The 20240-nt window shown below is 40.7% G+C and overlaps 1 protein-coding gene across 1 annotated transcript; it reads left to right on the top strand.

Annotated features, from left to right (window-relative positions):
* The first annotated feature begins 5222 nt into the window (after positions 1-5222).
* Positions 5223-19819, top strand: Slc28a2 (solute carrier family 28 member 2). Its single transcript, XM_048332121.1, has 17 exons — positions 5223-5313; positions 5446-5534; positions 6353-6444; positions 7558-7741; positions 9829-9970; positions 10648-10761; positions 11088-11165; positions 11800-11880; positions 12329-12409; positions 13380-13505; positions 13587-13717; positions 14133-14301; positions 14521-14718; positions 15317-15398; positions 16670-16768; positions 16973-17084; positions 19557-19819. The coding sequence occupies exons 1-17, from the start codon at positions 5230-5232 to the stop codon at positions 19672-19674; spliced, it is 1980 nt and encodes a 659-aa protein (XP_048188078.1). The 5' UTR covers positions 5223-5229; the 3' UTR covers positions 19675-19819.
* The last annotated feature ends 421 nt before the right edge of the window (positions 19820-20240 follow it).

The raw sequence follows: 20240 nt of genomic DNA, 5'->3' as shown, positions 1-20240 counted from the left end.
CATTATATAGTTTTGCAAAGATGGCAATGTTCTTTTTTTTTTTTTTTTTGGCCAGTCCTGGGGCTTGAACTCAAGGCCTGAGCACTGTTCCTGAGCCTCTTTGTGCTCAAGGCTAGCACTCTACAACTTGAGCCACAGCGCCATTTCTAGCCTTTTCTGTTTATGTGGTACTGAGGAATCGAACCCAGGGCTTCATGCATGCTAGGCAAGCACTCTACCACTACCCATTCCCAGCCTACCAAGATGGCAACGTTCTTTCCCCTTCATATAGCTTGTCTAAAGGTTTTAGGTGGTACATGTGAACTTCGGGGGCCAACAAACATTTCTACGTGGCTATAGGGGGTTGTTGAGTGGGTGTGGCTCAGAGAACAGGGCATGGAATACTATATTTTACTGTTAAGTAAAATCAGCCAGACTGAGAAAGACATATGTCCTTTCTCATATGTGGAACCCACATTTGAAAACCAAAGGAGATGAGTGTAACATTCAGGGAATGCTAAGTGGTAGGAATCTGCAGGAGGGGGCAAGGTGAAAGGAGGGAGTAAAGGCCGGGGAGTGAAAAATACTTCATAGGCGTGTGTGAAAATGCAATAATCAAATCATTAAAAGTATTTTTAGAAGGAGAATAAAAGCGTAATAGAGGAGGTAAATTTGTTCAAAGTATATTACAGGCATGTATAGGAATACCACCATGAAACCTTTTGTATAATTAATATATGCTAATAAAATCAGAGATCCTGTCTTCTCCTGCCTGGCTTTACTCTTTTTTTTTTGCCAGTCCTGGGCCTTGGACTCAGGGCCTGAGCACTGTCCCTGTCTTTTTGCTCAAGGCTAGCACTCTACCACTTGAGCCACAATGCCATTTCTGGCCATTTTCTATATATGTGGTGCTGGGGAATCGAACCCAGGGCTTCATGTATACAAGGCAAGCACTCTTGGCACTAGGCCATATTCCCAGCCCCAACTCTTATTCTATGTATATCCCTGTCCCCTGCCCACTACCCTTCAGATTTCCCTGAACTACACTGAAGCTGACTCCAGTTTTGTCTTTGAGGATGCACTATTCTAAAACATCTTGGTTCTTTGTGTCATATCTATTTTATGAGAAGGAATGAAGATAAGTAGAGAAGCTGGAGAGCAAAGGAGTGGACTAAAATGTGTATCCAAACTAGGTGCTGGTGGCTCTAATCCTGGCTACGCAGGAGGCTAAGATATGACAGTCACAGTTCAAAGCCAGCCCAGGCAAGAAAATTTGTGAGACTCTTATCTCCAGTTAACCACCATATAGCTGGAAGTAGAGCTATGGCTCAAAGTGGTAGAGGGCTATCCTTGAGCAGAAAAACTCAGGTACTGTGCCCAGGCCCTGAGTTCAAGAACTATGACCCAAAAAAAGGGGGGTATCCAAGAGATGAATTTGACCCCAAGAAGATTTAGTCCTTTCAGTAAAGGAAATAGCATCTATCACTTGCCCTTTGATCATTGTTTGAAATGAGATGAAAATCAAATGGGAGAAAGGCTCAGAAAACATCTCCTTTTGGTTTAGTACTGTGGAGTAATAGATTAGCAGTACTTTTAGAATTCATTCCTAAACCAACTGTATTAAATGCCTTTGGAATGCTGAGCACATTTACTTAGAGGCCAGCAGTACAAACCTGTGGGTTTGTTTTTTTTAACCTCCACTGTCCACAGCCAATGCAGTTGGCATTAACAGGAAGGTCATAAGGTCCATTTAGTTCTGAGAAATCTGCCTCCACACCCACTGATAACGTATTTATGACATTTGTTATTTTACCTTGGTACCAGGGTCAGATGGAATTGAACAAGGAAGGGGAGGTAGAATTTCTATGGAATCAGCAAGATTTCCAAATCTGTTTTCTTCCTTAATTGATAAAAAGTTAGCAGAATATAGTATTTTCACTTAGCATTAACTCAACCAGTGATTAAAAAAAAACTAGAAATTTTTAGTTGGTTGATTCTTTCCTCTAAGTATAATTCTTCCATTTAAACAATTTCCCCACAGTCTCTCCTCCATAAATCACAATGTGACACTATTAGTGCTGCATTAACACTGTCAGGTCAGTCTTAGAGTTGTAGCTGTTTTCTCATTCCAGCTCTATCCTAATAGTATTATTTTGAAATAAGGATACTGGATCTAAGTAATGTCATCTTGGTGTCTTGATAGAAGTTAATAAAAGATGGGGACTTTCTGAGAACTCTAGAGGTTATAGAGGACATTCTTTGGATTGTAAATATGTCATGATTTGTTGGGCTCCAAGAAGCTCATGCTTCCTCTGGAAAATTGGGGTCTTGATTGCCCCTTATTGGTCCCCTAGGTAGTCTACTCTGCCTATATATAAAACTTTTATCCTCATCTAGCTTGTTTTGTTTTATGTATAGCACTTTTGTTAAGGCTTGGTCTCTACCCCAACATGTAGGTTTTGCCTTTAAAAGCTTTGCTAGGTCTGTCTGGGGCTGCAGGTCCTTAAGACGGGAGTCCACCTGCAGACCGTGGCTCTCCAATAAAGACTCTCAATTTGACCTCTCAAAATGTGGCTTCCCTGTTTCCTTGTGATTGAATTCCCTCCCATACAACAATTTTTGACAAATTCTTCATCGTTTTTGAGTCCATTTTTCTTTATATATAAACTAGATTAGTAGCTGACTGCATTACCTTAGGGAAATATTCTGAGGGTGAATTGTGAAAGTACAGGAAAAATCTTTTGAAAGACTAAAATGTTGCAGAAACAGACATATTTCTTCCTATCTCTTAACCATACAGCCCAGAAACAGCTCAGAACTGGGAGAGGGAATCTCAGAATATGCAATTGGCTGAGCCATAAACTAACTGATGCTGCTGGGAAAGCATTTCATTTTTCCTGATCTTTGAGTGTTCATAGATCAAAGTGTAAGTGATAAGACAAAAAGTACACCATAAGGTTCAAGCCAGCTGAAGGGACTGAGAGATCAGGTTAGTTCTCTTCCTCTGGGCAGTGGAGAATGTGAATCTTTGAAAGCGAGATGAATGCTATGGCCCTAACTTAGATGATGATGATGATGATGATGATGATGATGATATGTGTGTGTGTGTGTGTGTGTGTGTGTGTGTGTGTGTGTGGTCTTGGGACTTGAACTCAGGACCTGGGTGCTATTCCTGAGCTGTTTTGCTCAAGGATAGCACTGTACCACTTGTGCAACAGCTCCATATCTGGCTTTTTGGTAGGTAATTGGAGATAATAGTCTCACAGGGACTTTTCTGCCTGGGTTGGCTTTGAACTACAATCCTCAGATCTCATCCTACTGAGTAGCTATGATTACAGGCATGAGCCACCAGTTTCTGGCCCTCTGATTCTTTTTACTATTTAAATTCCTTAATTTTTTCATCATGATCTTGTGAGATAGTAGTATTAGAATTTGAAAAGACAGAAGGGGTCCAGAGAGATGATACTGTTTTCCTAGCCCCACATTACAACATGCATTTTCTCTGTGAAGGAACCACTTGGAACTAGGGTTCCATAGAAATCTGCTCTACCAATGAGCTGTATTCTCAGCACCTGAAAAATTTTGAAGAATTATCTCCCCTTCTTTCATCTTCTCCACACTTCATCATTCACCAACTCTCTCTCTCTCTCTCTCTCTCTCTCTCTCTCTCTCTCTCTCTCTCTCTCTCTTTGTCAATTGTGGGGCTTGGACTCAGGACCTAGGTGCTGTCCCTGAGTCTCTTTGTGCTTAAGGCTAGCACTCTACCACTTTGAGTCACAGCACCACTGCCAGTTTTTGAGTGGTGAATTGGAGATTAGAGTCTCATGGGGACTTTTAAGTTTCTAAGTGTAGAGAACTTTTGTTTTACATACTACTCAGTGTTTAACCCACAGTGAGTGCTGCAATGTGAATGCCATACATTCGAAATGTCCCTGGGATACTTATATTGAAGGCTGTACTCTTCTCCCTATATATAGTGAACAAGGTCAAGAACATGAAGGACTGCCAAGATATAAGGCCAACCAATGTTTAATGTTGCTGAAAATAGGGATAAACAGGCTTTCAAGTTCATGACTACAATGTAGTACCATAATAATTGATTTCTGAGTATCACAGAGAGTACTTCATCAGTTTAATAAAAGAAACCTGCATTTAGAGTAATAAGTATGAATGTCAATGATTCCAACTAAAGAACATTTTAAAACAAAATGAAGAAATGCAGAAACTTAAAACACTTGAGCCTCAGAATAACAAACCTAGTACATGACCATTCATATTTATAATGCAGAAATGGAAGCTTCTGTCATTGTTTGGCCTTATATCTTTGCAGTCTTTCACATTCACAGTTCATCCCTTCTGCTGCAGAGTGAATCCCCAGAACTGTGGTAAGCCAGGGTACCGGGGGGGGGGGGGGGCGGGCAGGAGCCTGATTTGCCAAAATTTTTAATGAACAATATCTATATGAAAAACAGGCAGTTTTGTGCCTGTACAGGAAGGGTAGTATTTCCATGATGAAATTGGGTTACATATGTTTAATGGAATGATATATTTTGGGGGGTTGGCTAGTCCTGGGAATTCATCTCACGGTTTTGCACTTAACTGGGCAGGCGCTCTACCATTTGACTTACACCTCCAGTTTTAATGATACTTTAAATGCTTAGAGAGATCATGTATATTTTAAAACACTTCCATTATGAAGGACATTTTCTACAAAGTAAGGAAATATCCTCAAGTGAATCTGCAGTATAAATATGAGTGGGCTACATTGTAGTCCTGAACTTTTTTCAGCAACGTTAATTAACATCTGGGGTTTTCAGCAGCCCTCTTCTTCCTTCTTATTTCCTTCTCATGCAGCACAGCTTAGTGGGGCCTTCCCTAGGCACAAAAGATCCCTGGCCTTGTGCTTTTTCCTTTGACTGAGCAGGGGTTTCAGTCCAGGTCCTGGGGCCCCTAGGTAGTCCACGGGTTTATTCCAGTTCCTCTTGCCTGTTGTTTTCTTCTCCTGTCTTCTTCCCCCTTATTAGGGACAGCTATTGATAATAAGAATCGAATTGTACCCTTCATTATGCTAAAATCAGTCTCCAATCTTTCCAGTTCTCTTTTCTAATAAATTCAACAAATTTTCTAAAGAAATTTAGGTTTGTCTTTCTGGCTAGTGCTTGGTCCTAAAAATTATCCTTAGCCCACAATACTGAGTGGAAAATCTTACCACCCTTGGCCTGAACTTGTTTTTCATCTGAGGAAAACGAGATGAAGAAAGCAAGTGGAGTCAGCGAGTCCACTGACACATTCACCCTGGAGCCCAGCTTAGAGAATGCAGGGCTAAAGCTTACGGTAATGCACCAATTTGGTTTCTGCATGGTGTAGTGGGTTGCCCCATTGCTTCTGTGAGGTCTTTGGCTGTTTTCTATCTCCATCACCTCTAGCAGTGCTCTATGACGGATTCCATTCTACCTGTGCTTACAGGAAGAAGGAGCAAGTCCTGAGGAAACCAAAAGGACTGAAGTAGAGGGACACAGCCTTCAGGATGACCTAGGGCCTCCCCATCATCTGAGGTACAAATGCTCTCGAATCCACTTTAGTTAGGACTCAAGGGCCTGTGGTGGGCTGGGAAAGAAGAGATCAAACCCACCCCAGTCTCAGATAGCTTGTCTAATCCTTGGCACGAGTCTACAAGCACCCCATATGCACCTGCACAAACCTACACTTTTAAGTTTTTATATAAACCTGTGCTGTAAAAAGTTTCCTCATTGTTGGTAGGGCTGACAGAAAAAATTACAGCAAGAATAGTGATAATAATAGCTGACGTTTATTTAGTACTTTCTTAAGTTATTTAATTTTAATTACAGATATATACTCATTTTAATGCTTTAAATGAGAATATGGAGGCTTCAAATTTAAATTATCCATATCGATGGAATTTTTTTTCCATTCCTGGGGCTTGGGACTCCGGGTCTGAGCACTGTCCTTGGCTTCTTTTTGCTCAAGGCTAGCACTCTACCTCTTGAGCCACAGCATCTACTTTGGGCTTTTTCTGTATATTGTGGTATTGAGGAATCGAATCCAGGGCTTCATGCATGCTAGGCAAGCACTCTACCACTCTACCAGTCCTAATTCTTTTTTCTTTTTTCTTTTTTTTTTTTTTTGCCAGTCCTGGGCCTTGGACTCAGGGCCTGAGCACTGTCCCTGGCTTCTTTCTGCTCAAGGCTAGCACTCTACCTCTAGAGCCACAGTGCCCCTTCTGGCCGTTTTCTATATATGTGGTGCTGAGGAATCAAAGGGCTTCATGTATACAAGGCGAGCACTCTTGCCACTAGGCCATATTCCCAGCCCCCAGTCCTAATTCTTATATTTTAATTTTGGGTTTTATCAGGAGAAATCTACAGCCTTTTGTTAAGGCAAGAAGTTTATGGGAAAGACATGCCAGCTTGTTCAAGAAGATCATGTTGGGCCTGTTGTGTGTTGGTAAGATAATGAGAAGAAGTGGAAGTGAGAAGCAGGCTTATTTTAGGAATGTTACTTTGTGTCAAGTTGATTACTAAATGGAAAGTAATTTTATTCACAAACTGAACTAAAGGCTATTTGAAGTCTGTACTTAAGTCTGATTTTAACTATTTGTAGTCAGATAATAATTTATTGAGTTGCATCTATGATAACTAGTAAAATCTGTATGATTTAAAAGACTTAAAATATTTCCGAGAATTGAGGCTCATCTTTTTCAGTGCCTTGATTTGATTCAGGGCACAATTTCTTGTTTATAAAAAACGAAGCTAGTTTACAAGCAAGTTTACAATGCCAGAGAGTATTTTAAAAAGACAGCTAAACTCTGTTTAAAGTCTTCCGTGAGTGACTTGTGGGGCTTTGATATTAACATTAGAGGCAGCTGACATAATGAGATAAAAGTATTGGGTTAAATTGGTGGGCAATGGGCTATATATGGCTTTACTTCTTAGTGGTAGTCTTGTTTACCTGGTTTTGTAATAGAGGAAAGGTTAACTTTTTAATATGACTGGGATAATAAAGCTTCAAGAATAGATGACTGGGTTTTTTTGTTTGTTTTTGCCAGTCCTCAGGCTTGTACTCAGGGCCTGGGCACTGTCCCTGGCTTCTTTTTGCTCAAGGCTAGCACTCTACCCTTGAGCCACAGCGCTACTTCTGGCTTTTTCTGTGTATGTGGTGCTGAGGAACCGAACCCAGGGCTTCATGCATGCTAGGCAAGCACTCTACCACTATGCCACATTCCCATCCCTGACTGGGTTTTGAAGTCACTAAGATGGTTGCTGATCAAATATATGTTATGGGCAAGGAGAAGATATCAGATTAAATGGAAAGGAGTGAGATTCCTCCAGGGGAAAGTGAAAATATGTGGTTCAACTAAGTAAATAAGATTGCCCTTGGGAATCCCAAGAAGATTGCAGTTAGACATCTGCCTGGCCTTGGGAAGTGCAGCCCAGTTTGACAACAGACTGGGTGGCAAGATCTGTGGGAGGTTTTTCTTGCTGTAAGTCCTAGGTGCTCAGGGTTCATTTCCCCTGTGGAAGCTCTGTCTTATCCTTACTTTTCACCTTCTTTCCTTAGCTTATGCTGCTTACTTCCTGGCAGCTTGCATCCTGGATTTCCAGAGGGCACTGGCGTTGTTTGTCATCACATGCTTAGTAATATTTGTCCTGGTTTCTCACTATCTAAAAAAGTTCTTTGGCAAAAAATTAATAAGCTATCTGGAGCCCTTTAGAAACCCTCGCCTGAGACACTGGATGAAATGGTAAGTATGTTAGTTTTGGGTTTCTCTGACTGTTTTAGAGTTATCTGTCCCTTGTTAGGTCTCATCACTGTGGGGTTTTGGAAGGCAGTGTATCATGGTGGGGAGCATGTGACTGAGCACAGCTGCTCATTCTCGGCATCCAGGAAGCAAAGATAACACGAGAGCAATAGCCATGAGACAAGCTATCTATCCTCTTCAAGGTATATACCTCTCGTAGCCACTTCTATTTCCCTTCTCCTACAGTTTTTTTTTTTTGCCAGTCCTGGGGCTTGAACTCAGGGCCTGAGCACTGTTCCTGGCTTCTTTTTGCTCAAGGCTAGCACTCTGCCACTTGAGACACAGCGCTACTTCCGGCTTTTTCTGTATATGTGGTGCTGGGGAATCGAACCCAGGGCTTCATGTACATGAGACGAGCACTTTACCACTAGGCCATATTCCCAGCCCCCTCCTACAGTTTTTTACCAGAGAATATAGGCTCATTACCTTTATTAGTGCCTTCTTTTGATGCAGTCCTTTGAATTATAAACCCATCCCTGGATTAATCCACTGATGATATCAGAACCCTCATGATCAAAATTATTCTCCAGAAGTCCCACCTTTAAATAGTGTTGCATTGTGGATCAAGCCTTTAAAACACAAAGTTTGGAGGGGATATTTTAGATCCATAACAGTAAGAATTCTCAACATCCCTGATGCCCCCAGCGTATCCCAGATTCCAGTCTGTTTCTTTGTATTTTGCCCTCCATTGACCGCTCCTGAGTGATTGGCTCAGTCTTTCACCTATACTCTGCAAAATTTGGTGTGGAGCACAAATAGCAACAGACCTTTAAGCACCAGATTTAAGTCCACTTTTTTGTATTCATGAGTTAACATTGTCATGGAGAAAGAGGGACTTGGCTTCAGAGAACAGTTTCAATGTCTTTAGCATTAGAGCTCATGTCAGAAATGAGAAAAATCCGTGCATTTCTTCAATGAAGGAATCAGAACAAAGACAGTAGCAGCTATACATTAACTTAACAAGTTGATTTGGTGATCATATGTGTCTTCTTTAATCCCTGTTACATTTTATGCCTTCTTCCCTCTAGTCGTCCATACTTCCTGCACCCTTGGATGTCTTTTACATTTCCTTTGAGTTTAGAAGCAAACTTTCTGTTTAATATATACTCTACTGGATTTATAGTAGCCACAGTTCATCTATCTATGGCATGTACATGTCCTTTGGTCATAGGTCAGGATTAAGAGAATAACTTTCAGACTTTATTTACAAAGTTCTTACTTCTGCCCTTTCCCCAGTGGATGCACAGAAAATAGATTTGGCTGATGTTTACAACAATGATAATTTGGAGATGCAACATCAGGTTTCCACTTATATTTTGGATAATAATTGTTTGGCACTTGGGAAAAATAGAGCTAAATGACTTTATTCATTAAGCAAAATGGATTATGAAAGCCAGATTTTACTGAGTGAGATGGGCTTCCAGTGAGAAGAGCTCCAAATTTCAGTTCTGACCTATAATGCATTTCATGTTTTGCTCAAGAAGTGTCTCAATGAACAATGTGTTCTTTTTGTTTTGGTTTCATCTATGATCTCCCTTCTCATTCTTTTTTTCTTGGACGTGAAGGGCTCTAACATTCATTCATGAAAATACTAGTCTGTCATTAGTCCAATGTGTTTGTTATGAAAACACATATGAAAGGACCATAAGCCCATAAGTACCTGATTCATGGCTAGGCCTTTAATCTTATCCTTAGAGTGGTAAAACTATTGAGTAAAGGTCCATAGTGCATACTTGTCCTCCTTTTAGGATGTAGTATTTTGGTTATTCAAGATTGCGTCTTTATATCATACCTCATTGAGCTGGAATAAAAGGAAGTTTGTGACTTGATATGAAGAATAAGTTGGGAAAAAAGAGGTAGAAGCTAGAGAACTACTAGATAGATAAACGATTCTTAAAATATCTCTACAATCAGCAATAAACTGTTGAGGTATTTCACTTATCCTTGGGATGAATTTCTGTTTTTCAGAGGTAAATTTATTGTTTTTCATTTACTGCATGGACAACACAGACTTGGTCTTCCTTCTTCAGGGGGTTCTCAGGACTCTCGGTTGTGGGCCTCATCCTGTGGTTGGCTCTCGACACAGCTCAAAGGCCGGAACAGCTGATCTCCTTTGCAGGAATTTGTATGTTCATCCTCATCCTGTTTGCCTGCTCCAAACACCACAGTGCAGTGAGTTTTGGGTATTCAAGTTGGTCATAACATCATGTAACCAGGTACTAATTTTTGTGTAGAACATTACATAATTTTAAAATGGGCGGGGGGGAGCTGGGAATATGGCTTAGTGGTAGAGTGTTTGACTTACATATATGAAGTCCTGGGTTCAATTCCTTAGTACCACATATATAGGAGGAAAAAAACCAAAACAAACCAGAAGTGGCTCTGTGGCTCAAGTGGTAGAGAGCTAGCTAGCCTTGAGCAAAAAGAAGCCAGGGACAGTGCTCAGGCCCTGAGTCCAAGCTCCAGGACTGGTGAAAAAAAGAAAAAAAATGTGTGTCAATATTCATTACAAAACACAGAACTGGTTATTATTGTGAAGCCTGCCTATAAGCCCAGTTACTCAGGAGATAGAGATTTGGAGGATTGCAGGTAGCAAGCTCAGGCAAGAAATAGCAAGATCACATTTCAACATATAATCTGGGCATGGACATATTTTGTGATTTTAAAATTCCTATTACGTTTTTCTTTAGCATTCTCTCTGTTCCCCACACCGTTCTACGCTAGATTTACTATTAGCATCCTAGGTTGGTTTCACCCAGAGCATATGTATCCATTTAAAAATTTCAAACACATGCGTTGTCAAGTAGGGTTTAGAACTCACGTTGGGTTAATTTTCTTATTGATTGTAGGTGTCCTGGAGAACGGTGTTTTGGGGCTTGGGTCTTCAGTTTGTCTTTGGGATCGTGGTCATCAGAACAGATCCTGGATTTAGTGCATTTCAGTGGCTGGGGGAACAGATCCAGGTATGGGAAACTGAATAAAAGCTTTGGGAGACGTGAAGGAAGTATAAGATTAGGCTGCATCATGTTAATGGTGTTGGTGTAAGAGCTGGTTGTGAAAGGGGAGTAATGGGACACAGCAAAATATATGAAATGAGAGAACTGATCTGCTGAGTCTCTTATTCAATGAGTCACTTGTGGGGACATAGCTTGCCCACAGATGGTGAAAGGGAGATCAGCTTTAGTACCAGCAGTAAGTCCTAACCACAGAAGATGCAGATCCCATCTTCTCTTGTGTGTCCTGTCTGGCTTCACTCTTGTTCTCTGTATTCTCTCCTTCCCTCCTTCAGATTTTCCTGAACTACACTGTGGCTGGTTCCAGTTTTGTCTTCGGGGAGGAGCTGATCCAAAATGTCTTTGCTTTTCAGGTTAAATCTGTTTTATGGGCAAGAAGGATGAGCAGTGGAGGGGTTGGGGAGTAAAACAAAAGGAAGAAATGTGTATCTAAGAGATCAGCCAGCTGGGTGCTAGTGGCTCACACCTGTAATCCTCGCTGCTCAGGAGGCTGAGATATGAGGATCACAGTTCAAAGCCAGCCTGGGCAGGAAAGTCTATGAGACTTATCTTCAATTAATCACAGAAAAATCTGTAGCTCGAATGGTAAGAGTGCTAGCCTTAAGCCAAAGGAGTTTAGGGACAGCGCCCGGGCCCTTAGTTCAAAGCCCAAGTCTGGCAAAAGAAAAGAGATTAGCCAGCTGTAGACTATTATGACTGTAAGAGTAAGAGTTTAACTCCATCAGGAAAGAAAACAACATCCATCCCTAGCACTTGATAATTACTATCCTGAAACTAGGTGAAAGAGTGATAGGGAAAAAAGCTTAGAAACTTCTTGTTGTCAGTACTGATGGAATAATAGATTTGCAACATATTTAGAATTTATTCCTAAAATACATGGAATTCCTAAACTACACTAGACACTAGAATACTGACAGCTAAATTTAGAAGGCTGAAACAGTGTACATAATATAATCTCTCACTATATGCCCACTATTCTCATTGCAGTCCTTACCAATCATCCTTTTCTTTGGATGTGTGATGTCCATTCTGTATTATCTGGGCCTCGTGCAGTGGGTAATTCAGAAGGTGAGTCATTTTCCTATAGCAGTTAGGAGATGGGCCTTCATCTCCGGATCTGTTAAGGGCATAAAAATGACCTTCCCTTTGGAAATATGCTCGTACGTAGGAGGTAGAATGTGTTGTTCGTTAGAACCATTGTGAAATGGCAAACATTCCTAAGTATTCTGATATTTAGTGGTCACTCAGGTCCTAAGTAGGCCAATGGGCAGAACAGGGAGAAAAAGCTAGGTTGGACCACGTTTTCATACAGCTTGAAAATACTTGCTTTTGAATCCAAGAAGCTTGAGTTCTAGTCAAGGTTCTGTTTATAACTTCTTTTGTGACCCTGTGCCTCACTATTTTTGTAGCCCTGAGTTTTCTTGTCAGTTTCCATGTCAGGAGGATAAGGGGTTTTGTTGGACATCTTCCAAGACTCCTGATAATATTGATGGATTAGTACTCTGAATTCTTTTAGATTACCTGGGTTTTGCAAGTCACCATGGGAACCACTGCCACAGAGACCCTGGCTGTAGCAGGGAACATCTTTGTAGGGATGGTAAGTACTCTGAGGCCTTCTTGGGAAGACAGTACCTATGAAACAAATTTTACTAGCTCCAGGAGTACTCAGTTCTAGCTTCTATATTCAATGCCTAATAATGCTTACCTGGGCACACTTAATATGAATGAACAGTTTTAGACACTGATATTTTTCTTCCTCGTTTTTTTCTCTCTCTTTCTGTCTCTGTCTTTCACTCTGCTCTCTTTCTTTCTCGCTATTGCTATTGCTCTCTGCCAGAACTGAGGCTCTTTTGCTCAAGGCTGATAGGCACTTGAACCATACATTCACTTCCAGCTTTTTCCTGGTTAACTGGAGATAAAGAATCTCTTGGATTTATCTGCATGGATCAGCTTTTAATCACGGTCCTAGGATTTCAACGTCCTCATTAGCTAGGATTATAGGCCTGAGCCTCCAGTACCTATTTTTTTGAGACCTTGTTATATAGCTTCAGGAGGTCCTCCAACTCAATATATATATATATATATATATATATATATATATATATATATATATATATATATATATAGCTTAGTTTGGCCTTGAATTGGTAATCCTCTAACCTGGCCTTGAATCAACTTCTAACATGGAAATAATAGGGTAATGACCTAGTCCAAATATTACTCCCTTTTCTTCCTATGACTGCCTGTAACCTTTCTTTTCCATAGTGTCCAATGAGGGAATAGCTTGTCTTGCTCAGGACTAACGTGAAGATTCTTTCCCATGATACTTGCTTGGTACACGCGTCTGTACAGAATAGTTGTCTTGCATAGAGTAGCTGCGCAAAGATATGCTGTTTGGCTGATTAGTTCAACCTTCGGGATAATAGCTTGTCAAATTGGCAAGGAGTTATTTTTGAGGTCTTTTTATCCCAAGGACATAGGTTGATTTCGGTCTCTGGACTGGGCAGGGGCTGTGGCATGAGGACTCCTACCCTCTTGAGACCTGCCTGTTCTCTCCTTGTTTACAGACAGATGCGCCTCTACTCATCCGTCCCTACCTTGCAGACATGACTCTTTCTGAAATCCATGCAGTGATGACTGGAGGCTTTGCCACCATTGCAGGCACTGTGTTGGGAGCCTTCATATCCTTCGGGGTAGGCACAGCCGCGTGATCATTCCCGGAGGAGCCCAAGCTGGGTTCTGCAGTGATGCTGATCCTCAGTCTGGTCTTACAGATCGATGCATCATCCTTGATTTCTGCCTCTGTGATGGCTGCCCCTTGTGCTCTCGCCTTGTCTAAGTTAGTCTATCCAGAAGTAGAAGAGTCCAAGTTCAAGAGTAAAGAGGGAGTGAAACTGCTTCGTGGGTGAGTCTGTAGAGCCATGTCACTTGGGAGATGGTGAGGCGGATGCACAGTTGGGAAGAGCCCTGTAGAGAACGCAGATGTCAAGGCTTCCCCAAAGAAAGAATGAGATTCCATATTCCCTCTTGCCTATCTGCCTCCAGACACCCCTCTTCATTTTCTTCTTTGGTTTAACCTTCCCACCTGCCTCTAGCTTCTGTATTCCTATCCCCTCTGTCCTTGGTATCAGTGCAATTAGATGGTCATTATAACTAATACTGCTTCTAATCTCTACTAATACACTCACTGAGGTACTCTTCCACTTCTCACACTGGTCTTGGGTCTACCTCCTGCACTACAAAGAAATACTATTTCTCTTCTTTGAGGGTCTCAGACTGCTGTAGGTAACATATTCTTTCCTCATGCCTCATAACCACAGGAAGGAGAAGAATATCTTGGAAGCTGCCAGTAATGGAGCCACAGATGCCATAGCTCTTGTTGCTAATGTAGCAGGAAATTTGATTGCCTTTTTGGCTGTTTTGGCCTTCATCAATGCTACTCTCTCCTGGCTGGGAGAGCTGGTGAATATACATGGGCTCACCTTCCAGGTATAGAATTACATTTATTGATTTTCTTCCCCCTTGTGGTTAAGTAATCTTTGAACTGAGTATGTCCTCTGGATTCACAGTAAGCTAAGGGAAAGCATTAATAAGAGAAGAAGGAGAAGAGGAAAAGATTGGGTTAAAGTTCCAGAAAAGGCAATAGGCACCTGAATTTTGTTACTTGTTCTTTTTTCTTGGTGTCCCTTTTTTTTTTTTTTTACTTAGGTCATCTGTTCCTATGTCCTAAGGCCCATGGTTTTTATGATGGGTGTAGAATGGGCAGACTGTCCAGTGGTGGCTGAAATAGTGGGAATCAAATTCTTCATAAATGAATTTGTGGCCTACCAGCAACTATCTCAATATAAGAACAGACGTCTATCTGGAGTAGAAGAATGGATCGAGGGCGAGAAACAGTGGATTTCTGTAAGTGATAATCCAGAAAAGCATAACAAGCATGAGGTCTTGGCAATGGATATTGAGGGCAGACAGAGAGGGCGATACAAAAGTTGGTGGCAGATCCACAGGTGCTTTCCAGGATTGCAGGCCTAACCACAAAATAAGCATGGTTGCTTAGCATCCTTGTTCTCGGTACCTGAGCTACGTACTCCAGCGTCTGTGTGTTCTTTCTCCCCTGTGGTCACCTACCTTTGTAATAAAATTGTTGGGTCTTTACAGTTAAGACAGTCCAGAGAACACATATTTTTTGATATCTAAGCCCCCTTCTTCATTTTTATGATTACATGGCTATACATTTATTTCCTTTTCCTCTTCCTTTGTCTTTCTAGATCATCCTGTTCTTTCATCCTGTTTCTATGTCTTCTCCTTATGCACAGGCTTTATTATGGTGGTTAGATTATTTTTATCCCCATTGTAACTCAGCGAGCAATTACTTTCTAACCATTCTTTCTTTGTTCCTTATAATAGTATAGAAAAGATTAGGCATTCTAGAACTTCCATCATCATTATAAGACTGCACACATGGGACTGAATTTATCTGCTTACCATTTTTTGTTTTCCCTAGGTGAGAGCTGAAATCATTACAACATTTGCACTCTGTGGATTTGCCAATCTTAGTTCCATAGGAATCACACTGGGAGGCTTGAGTGAGTTGTTAATTTTCCCCAGCTCTCCAATAAGCCAGCCAGATCCCAGTTTTTGTAGTGAGCAGTTCTTGGTGTTTAATACAAGTTGAGATTAGCTAGAGAAACTGATGTGAAATGGGACCTCTAGGCTGCAGTTAACTTGGAGTTAAAGAAATCATGCTATGTGATTATGCATAAAGTCCTTTACAGTGTCAACTTTAGTTGTATTTTTGTATCAAATGCCTAAGATTATTTTTATTTTACCTGAGGGGGAAACTATAATGATACTGTATCTATTTTTCCATATATATATATATATGCTACAGGACATATTTAAATAAAAATTAGTAGCCAAGGTACTTTCTAGGCTTCTCACCATCTGTCTTCATAGAATCGAGATTTATGCAGGAATAAAAAATATAAATGAAAGCAATAGAATAGACAATAAGAGTGCACAGCGTAAAGTGTTGGATTAAAAGCTGAGACTCATCAACCGTGGGAGGAATTAGTCTTTGAAGTAGACTAGGTTAATGGAGCCATTGCTGAATGTGGCTGATGGTTGGAGGAATAGCCTGAACAAGGTAGAAGGCAAGGGCAGGTGGATGACTAGCAGATCCCCATGGTTTCGAAGGTTCAAGTTAGAAATGAATCATAGAATAAATGGAGTAGAAGGAGAACTACAATTCAATGGGGAAAAAAATCACAATTTTATGGCAATCGTATTTTGGAATAGAACCATTACATTTATTTATTTGTAGCTGATTGAACAATTTGATCATTATAGTTTATCTTTTCCCTTCTACTAAACATCTATCTGTATTGCTCTTAATTCTGACGTCTGATTAATATTTGATTGTGAAGTTGGATCTAGTATTGGGATATGCATGTGTGTCTAAGGCTTAAGTAAATGCTGCTCTCCTAATTCCGCTAGCTCGCAATGGTCCCTGTAATTCTGATCCACTACTGGTCTCAACTAGAGCACACTAGGCATTTGTACCTGCCTGGCGTAACTCAGAGCCTTGCTTGTTCCAGATACATCTTGGATATGTTTGCAGAACCATTGAAGAGAAGATCAAATGTGTAATCCCTGACTCAGCGAAAGCTAGAGTTAGTGATCCCTCAGTAAATGTACGTTCTTCTCAGGGCAGCACTAGCACCCTCAGATGGTTTGGTAGTAACACCATAACCATATTTATCTGCTGTGTTTTCTTCCTCCATGTTATTCTAAATGGGGACTCATGGAATTGCTAGGTGGGGAAGAGATCAAATTAACCGTCTTTTGTTGTCTGCAGCATCCATTGCACCCCAGCGGAAGAGTGACTTTTCTAAGGTTGTGGTCAGGGCCCTCTTCACAGGAGCCTGTGTATCACTTATCAGTGCCTGTATGGCAGGTGGGTACCCCAGCATGATCTCTTAGCTGAAATCACTTACATAGGTCATGACAGGATATCTCTCAGAACATTGATTTAAGTCTCCATTCCACAATTGCATAGGAAAGGCTCCTCATCTACAGTGTTTTCAATTCAGAACCAAACAAGAAACAACTTTGAGAAACAGGTCAGATCTTCCCCTTACTATATACCTTCATTTTCCAGGAATCCTCTATGTCCCGAGGGGAGCTGAAACTGACTGTGTCTCCTTCCTGAACACAAGTTTCGTCAACAGAACGTATGAAACCTATGTGTGTTGTAAAGAGCTCTTTCAGAGGTAAGTGATCACTGAGACCCTGCTTCCTTCTCTTACATGCTCTCCTCCATGAAACAATCTTCTGGAGGTATGAGAAATAAGGTCTTGAGGATAGATAGTCCTCTGGAGGCTGGGTAGAGTGCATGAGAGAAGAGTTGGGTAGTTGTCATGTTCTAGATCTGTGTTATTTTTCTCTGGCCAAACAAGTTTCTATCTTATTGGTAGGGTCCTGAGGAGTAGAGAGACAACATGTTGTTTCTCTGATAAGAAACTACTATATTTATTGTTGTAACTGAAAGACAGATTGGAGATGAAGCTTCACTGGTGGCCCTAAGTGGCTAATGATTTATAGGCTTTGTCAGACAGAAGATGAGAAGATAAAATTGAGCCAGGCACTGATGGTTCACACCTGTTATCCTACCTACTCAGGAGGCCTAAATCTGAAGACTGAGGTCTGAAGCTAGTCTAGGCAGGAAAGTCTGTGAGACTTATCTCTGCTAAATTACCAAAAAAAAAAGCCAGAAATAGAGCTGTGGCTCCAGTGGTAGAGTGCTAGCCTTGCATAAAAGAAGCTTAGGGACAGAGTGTAGGCCCTGTGTTCAAGCCCCAGGGACAGATACACACACACAAAAAGACAAAATTGAGTTTATAAAATCATGATTAGATAGTTTAAGAACAAACTTGTTCAACTAATTCTAGAACATGAAGAGACTCTATCACTAAAACTAATGACACATAAATGGATGGATATAAGGAAATAGAATGTTTGTTACTGCCAATGTAAAAGGTGTGTGTACTTGTACACATAGGCAAGTGAGGACAATAAGGCTGAAATATAAAAGAGTTTGTATGAAGCCAACACCAGTGGTTCACGCCTGAAATCCTAGCTACTCAGCAGGCTGAGATCTGAGGATCGTGGTTCAAAGCCAGCCTGGGCAGGAAGGTCTATGAGACTCTTATTACCAATTAACCACCAGAAAACCAGAAGTGGCTCTGTGGCTCAAGAGCTGAAGAGCTCAAGGACAGTGCCCAGGCCCAGAGGTCAGAGTTCAAGCCCCACAACCAACCAAAAAAAAAAAGAATTTCATGAAATGCTAAGGAATTTTTATTTTGACCTTGAATTTTTTTTTTAATATTAGCATGATCAACTATTCTTTTTCAAAAGATTTTTGTTGTTGTTGTTGTTAGCCATTTGAATAGCAGGGGAGACCAAAAACTATACTGCTGTAGTTGAGATGGTGAGGAACTGGAACTAGGTAGTTGTGAAGAAAAAGGTGTACCAGTCCAAGGAGAATCAATGGGGTTGGTCCTAGGTAGGAAGAAGGGATGGGATGAGGAGGAAAAGGGGTTGTCTTTTTTCTGGCTTGGGTAAGTAGGCCCAAGGAGTGCCATTCTTTCACTGAGAGAAAGAGGACTAACTCCAGGAATGGGAAGAAAGAAGATAGATTCTTTACTGCCCCACTCGGCTTCAGACATGTTGGAAGTACCTTTGTAACTACTGTGTAAAGGTATTTACAAGTCAGCTGGAGTCTGCAGTTCCAGAGAAAAATCAGAGCCAAAGCTAGCTCTGGAAGTTATAAATAAGTACACGATCTGTTCACTGTTTAGTAGATATTTTGGAGCTAGTTGGTTAGCAGACTGTTAGGCCAAGTGAGTGAGTATTATCTATCTGTTTGGAAGCTGTCATCAGAGAAGGCAACCAATGTTCTCCAAAAAGTTATCTTTCTCATGTACTATTAAAGGTGAATTGTGAGCTGGATAGATCATTGCAGTTCCTATGTTCTTTTTTTTTTTTTTTTTTAAATATGCTCACCTTTATTTGTTTTTTTTTTTTGTTTTTTTTTTTTGGCTAGTCCTGGGCCTTGGACTCAGGGCCTGAGCACTGTCCCTGGCTTCTTCTTGCTCAAGGCTAGCACTCTGCCACTTGAGCCACAGCGCCACTTCTGGCCATTTTCTGTATATGTGGTGCTGGGGAATCGAACCCAGGGCCTCATGTATACGAGGCAAGCACTCTTGCCACTAGGCCATATCCCCAGCCCCCCTATGTTCTTGTCATATGGTTTATCAGTGGATTTCCTAAAGCCACATGTTGAGCAGCTATTATCCAAAAGGAACAATGTTTTTGTATTATTCATTTATCTAATTAAGTAGACTTCCTTTCTCAAGAGGAAAATGGCCTTGGGTTCATACCTTATTATTATTTTTAGAAAAAAATTAATTTCCTATCATTATAATGCAAATTTTACCTCAATCACCTGGAAAGAGAGTATCTAAATTGACTGTGGTTAGAAATTGGACACAGATACATCATATAGAGTTCCTTGACACTGTAGTATTAGCTTAGTTATGAATACGAAAATACATTTAAAGCACTTTCTTGATGGATCCATTTGTTTTGTTTTTATTTTCATCTACTTGGTGAAATTTAATGATTGTTTTCTTGCCTTGTTTTTCATCTAACCCATTGTGTATCTCTCTGGCTTTTCATTTAAGTACTTCTCTGAATGGCACCAACCTACCCTCTTTCTCGGGCCCCTGGGAAGACAAGGAATTCAGTGCCATGGCCCTTACTAACTGCTGTGACCTCTACACCAATGCTGTCTGTGCCTAAGACTAGTTGGTCCATTTTCATAGTAATACCGATCTTAACAGTTCTTTGATGGCAAAGACATTTGTATACACGGGATTCCCGTTCTGTTAGAACTCTTTAAGATTTATAAAAGCAAATGTAAAAGATTGATTTTTGAGTCACCATATTCCAATAGTGAAAATGAGCCTTCAGTTTTCCATTGGTTGGCTGAAGCAAATAGGAAATCCTCCTGAGTCCTCCAGAGCTATTATTTGAACAGATAAGAATTAACATATTAAAAGAGTCTTGAAATTTTTGTTTCTGGTTACACTTTTAAAATGATGTATTATAGTGTTCTATAAAAGTGATTTAGCATGCGATGTGTCCTGTGATGGGGGTGAGGGAACCCGTATTTTATATGTAACTAAAGGCACATATGAAAGACATGATAATTTAATAAGTTTGTCCTGGATGTCACATATATATAAACCTGCAGTCTCTTTAACATGGTTACACAATAAACAAACAAACAAAATACTTCTAAGTCAGGTGCCGGTGGCTCACATCTATAATCCCAGTTATTTAGGAAGCTGAGATCTGAGGATCAC

This window comes from Perognathus longimembris, chromosome 23, assembly GCF_023159225.1.
Source record: "Perognathus longimembris pacificus isolate PPM17 chromosome 23, ASM2315922v1, whole genome shotgun sequence".
Classification (NCBI taxonomy): domain Eukaryota; kingdom Metazoa; phylum Chordata; class Mammalia; order Rodentia; family Heteromyidae; genus Perognathus; species Perognathus longimembris.
Note: the sequence above shows the minus strand (reverse complement) of the source record. Positions and strands in the feature narration are given on the sequence as shown.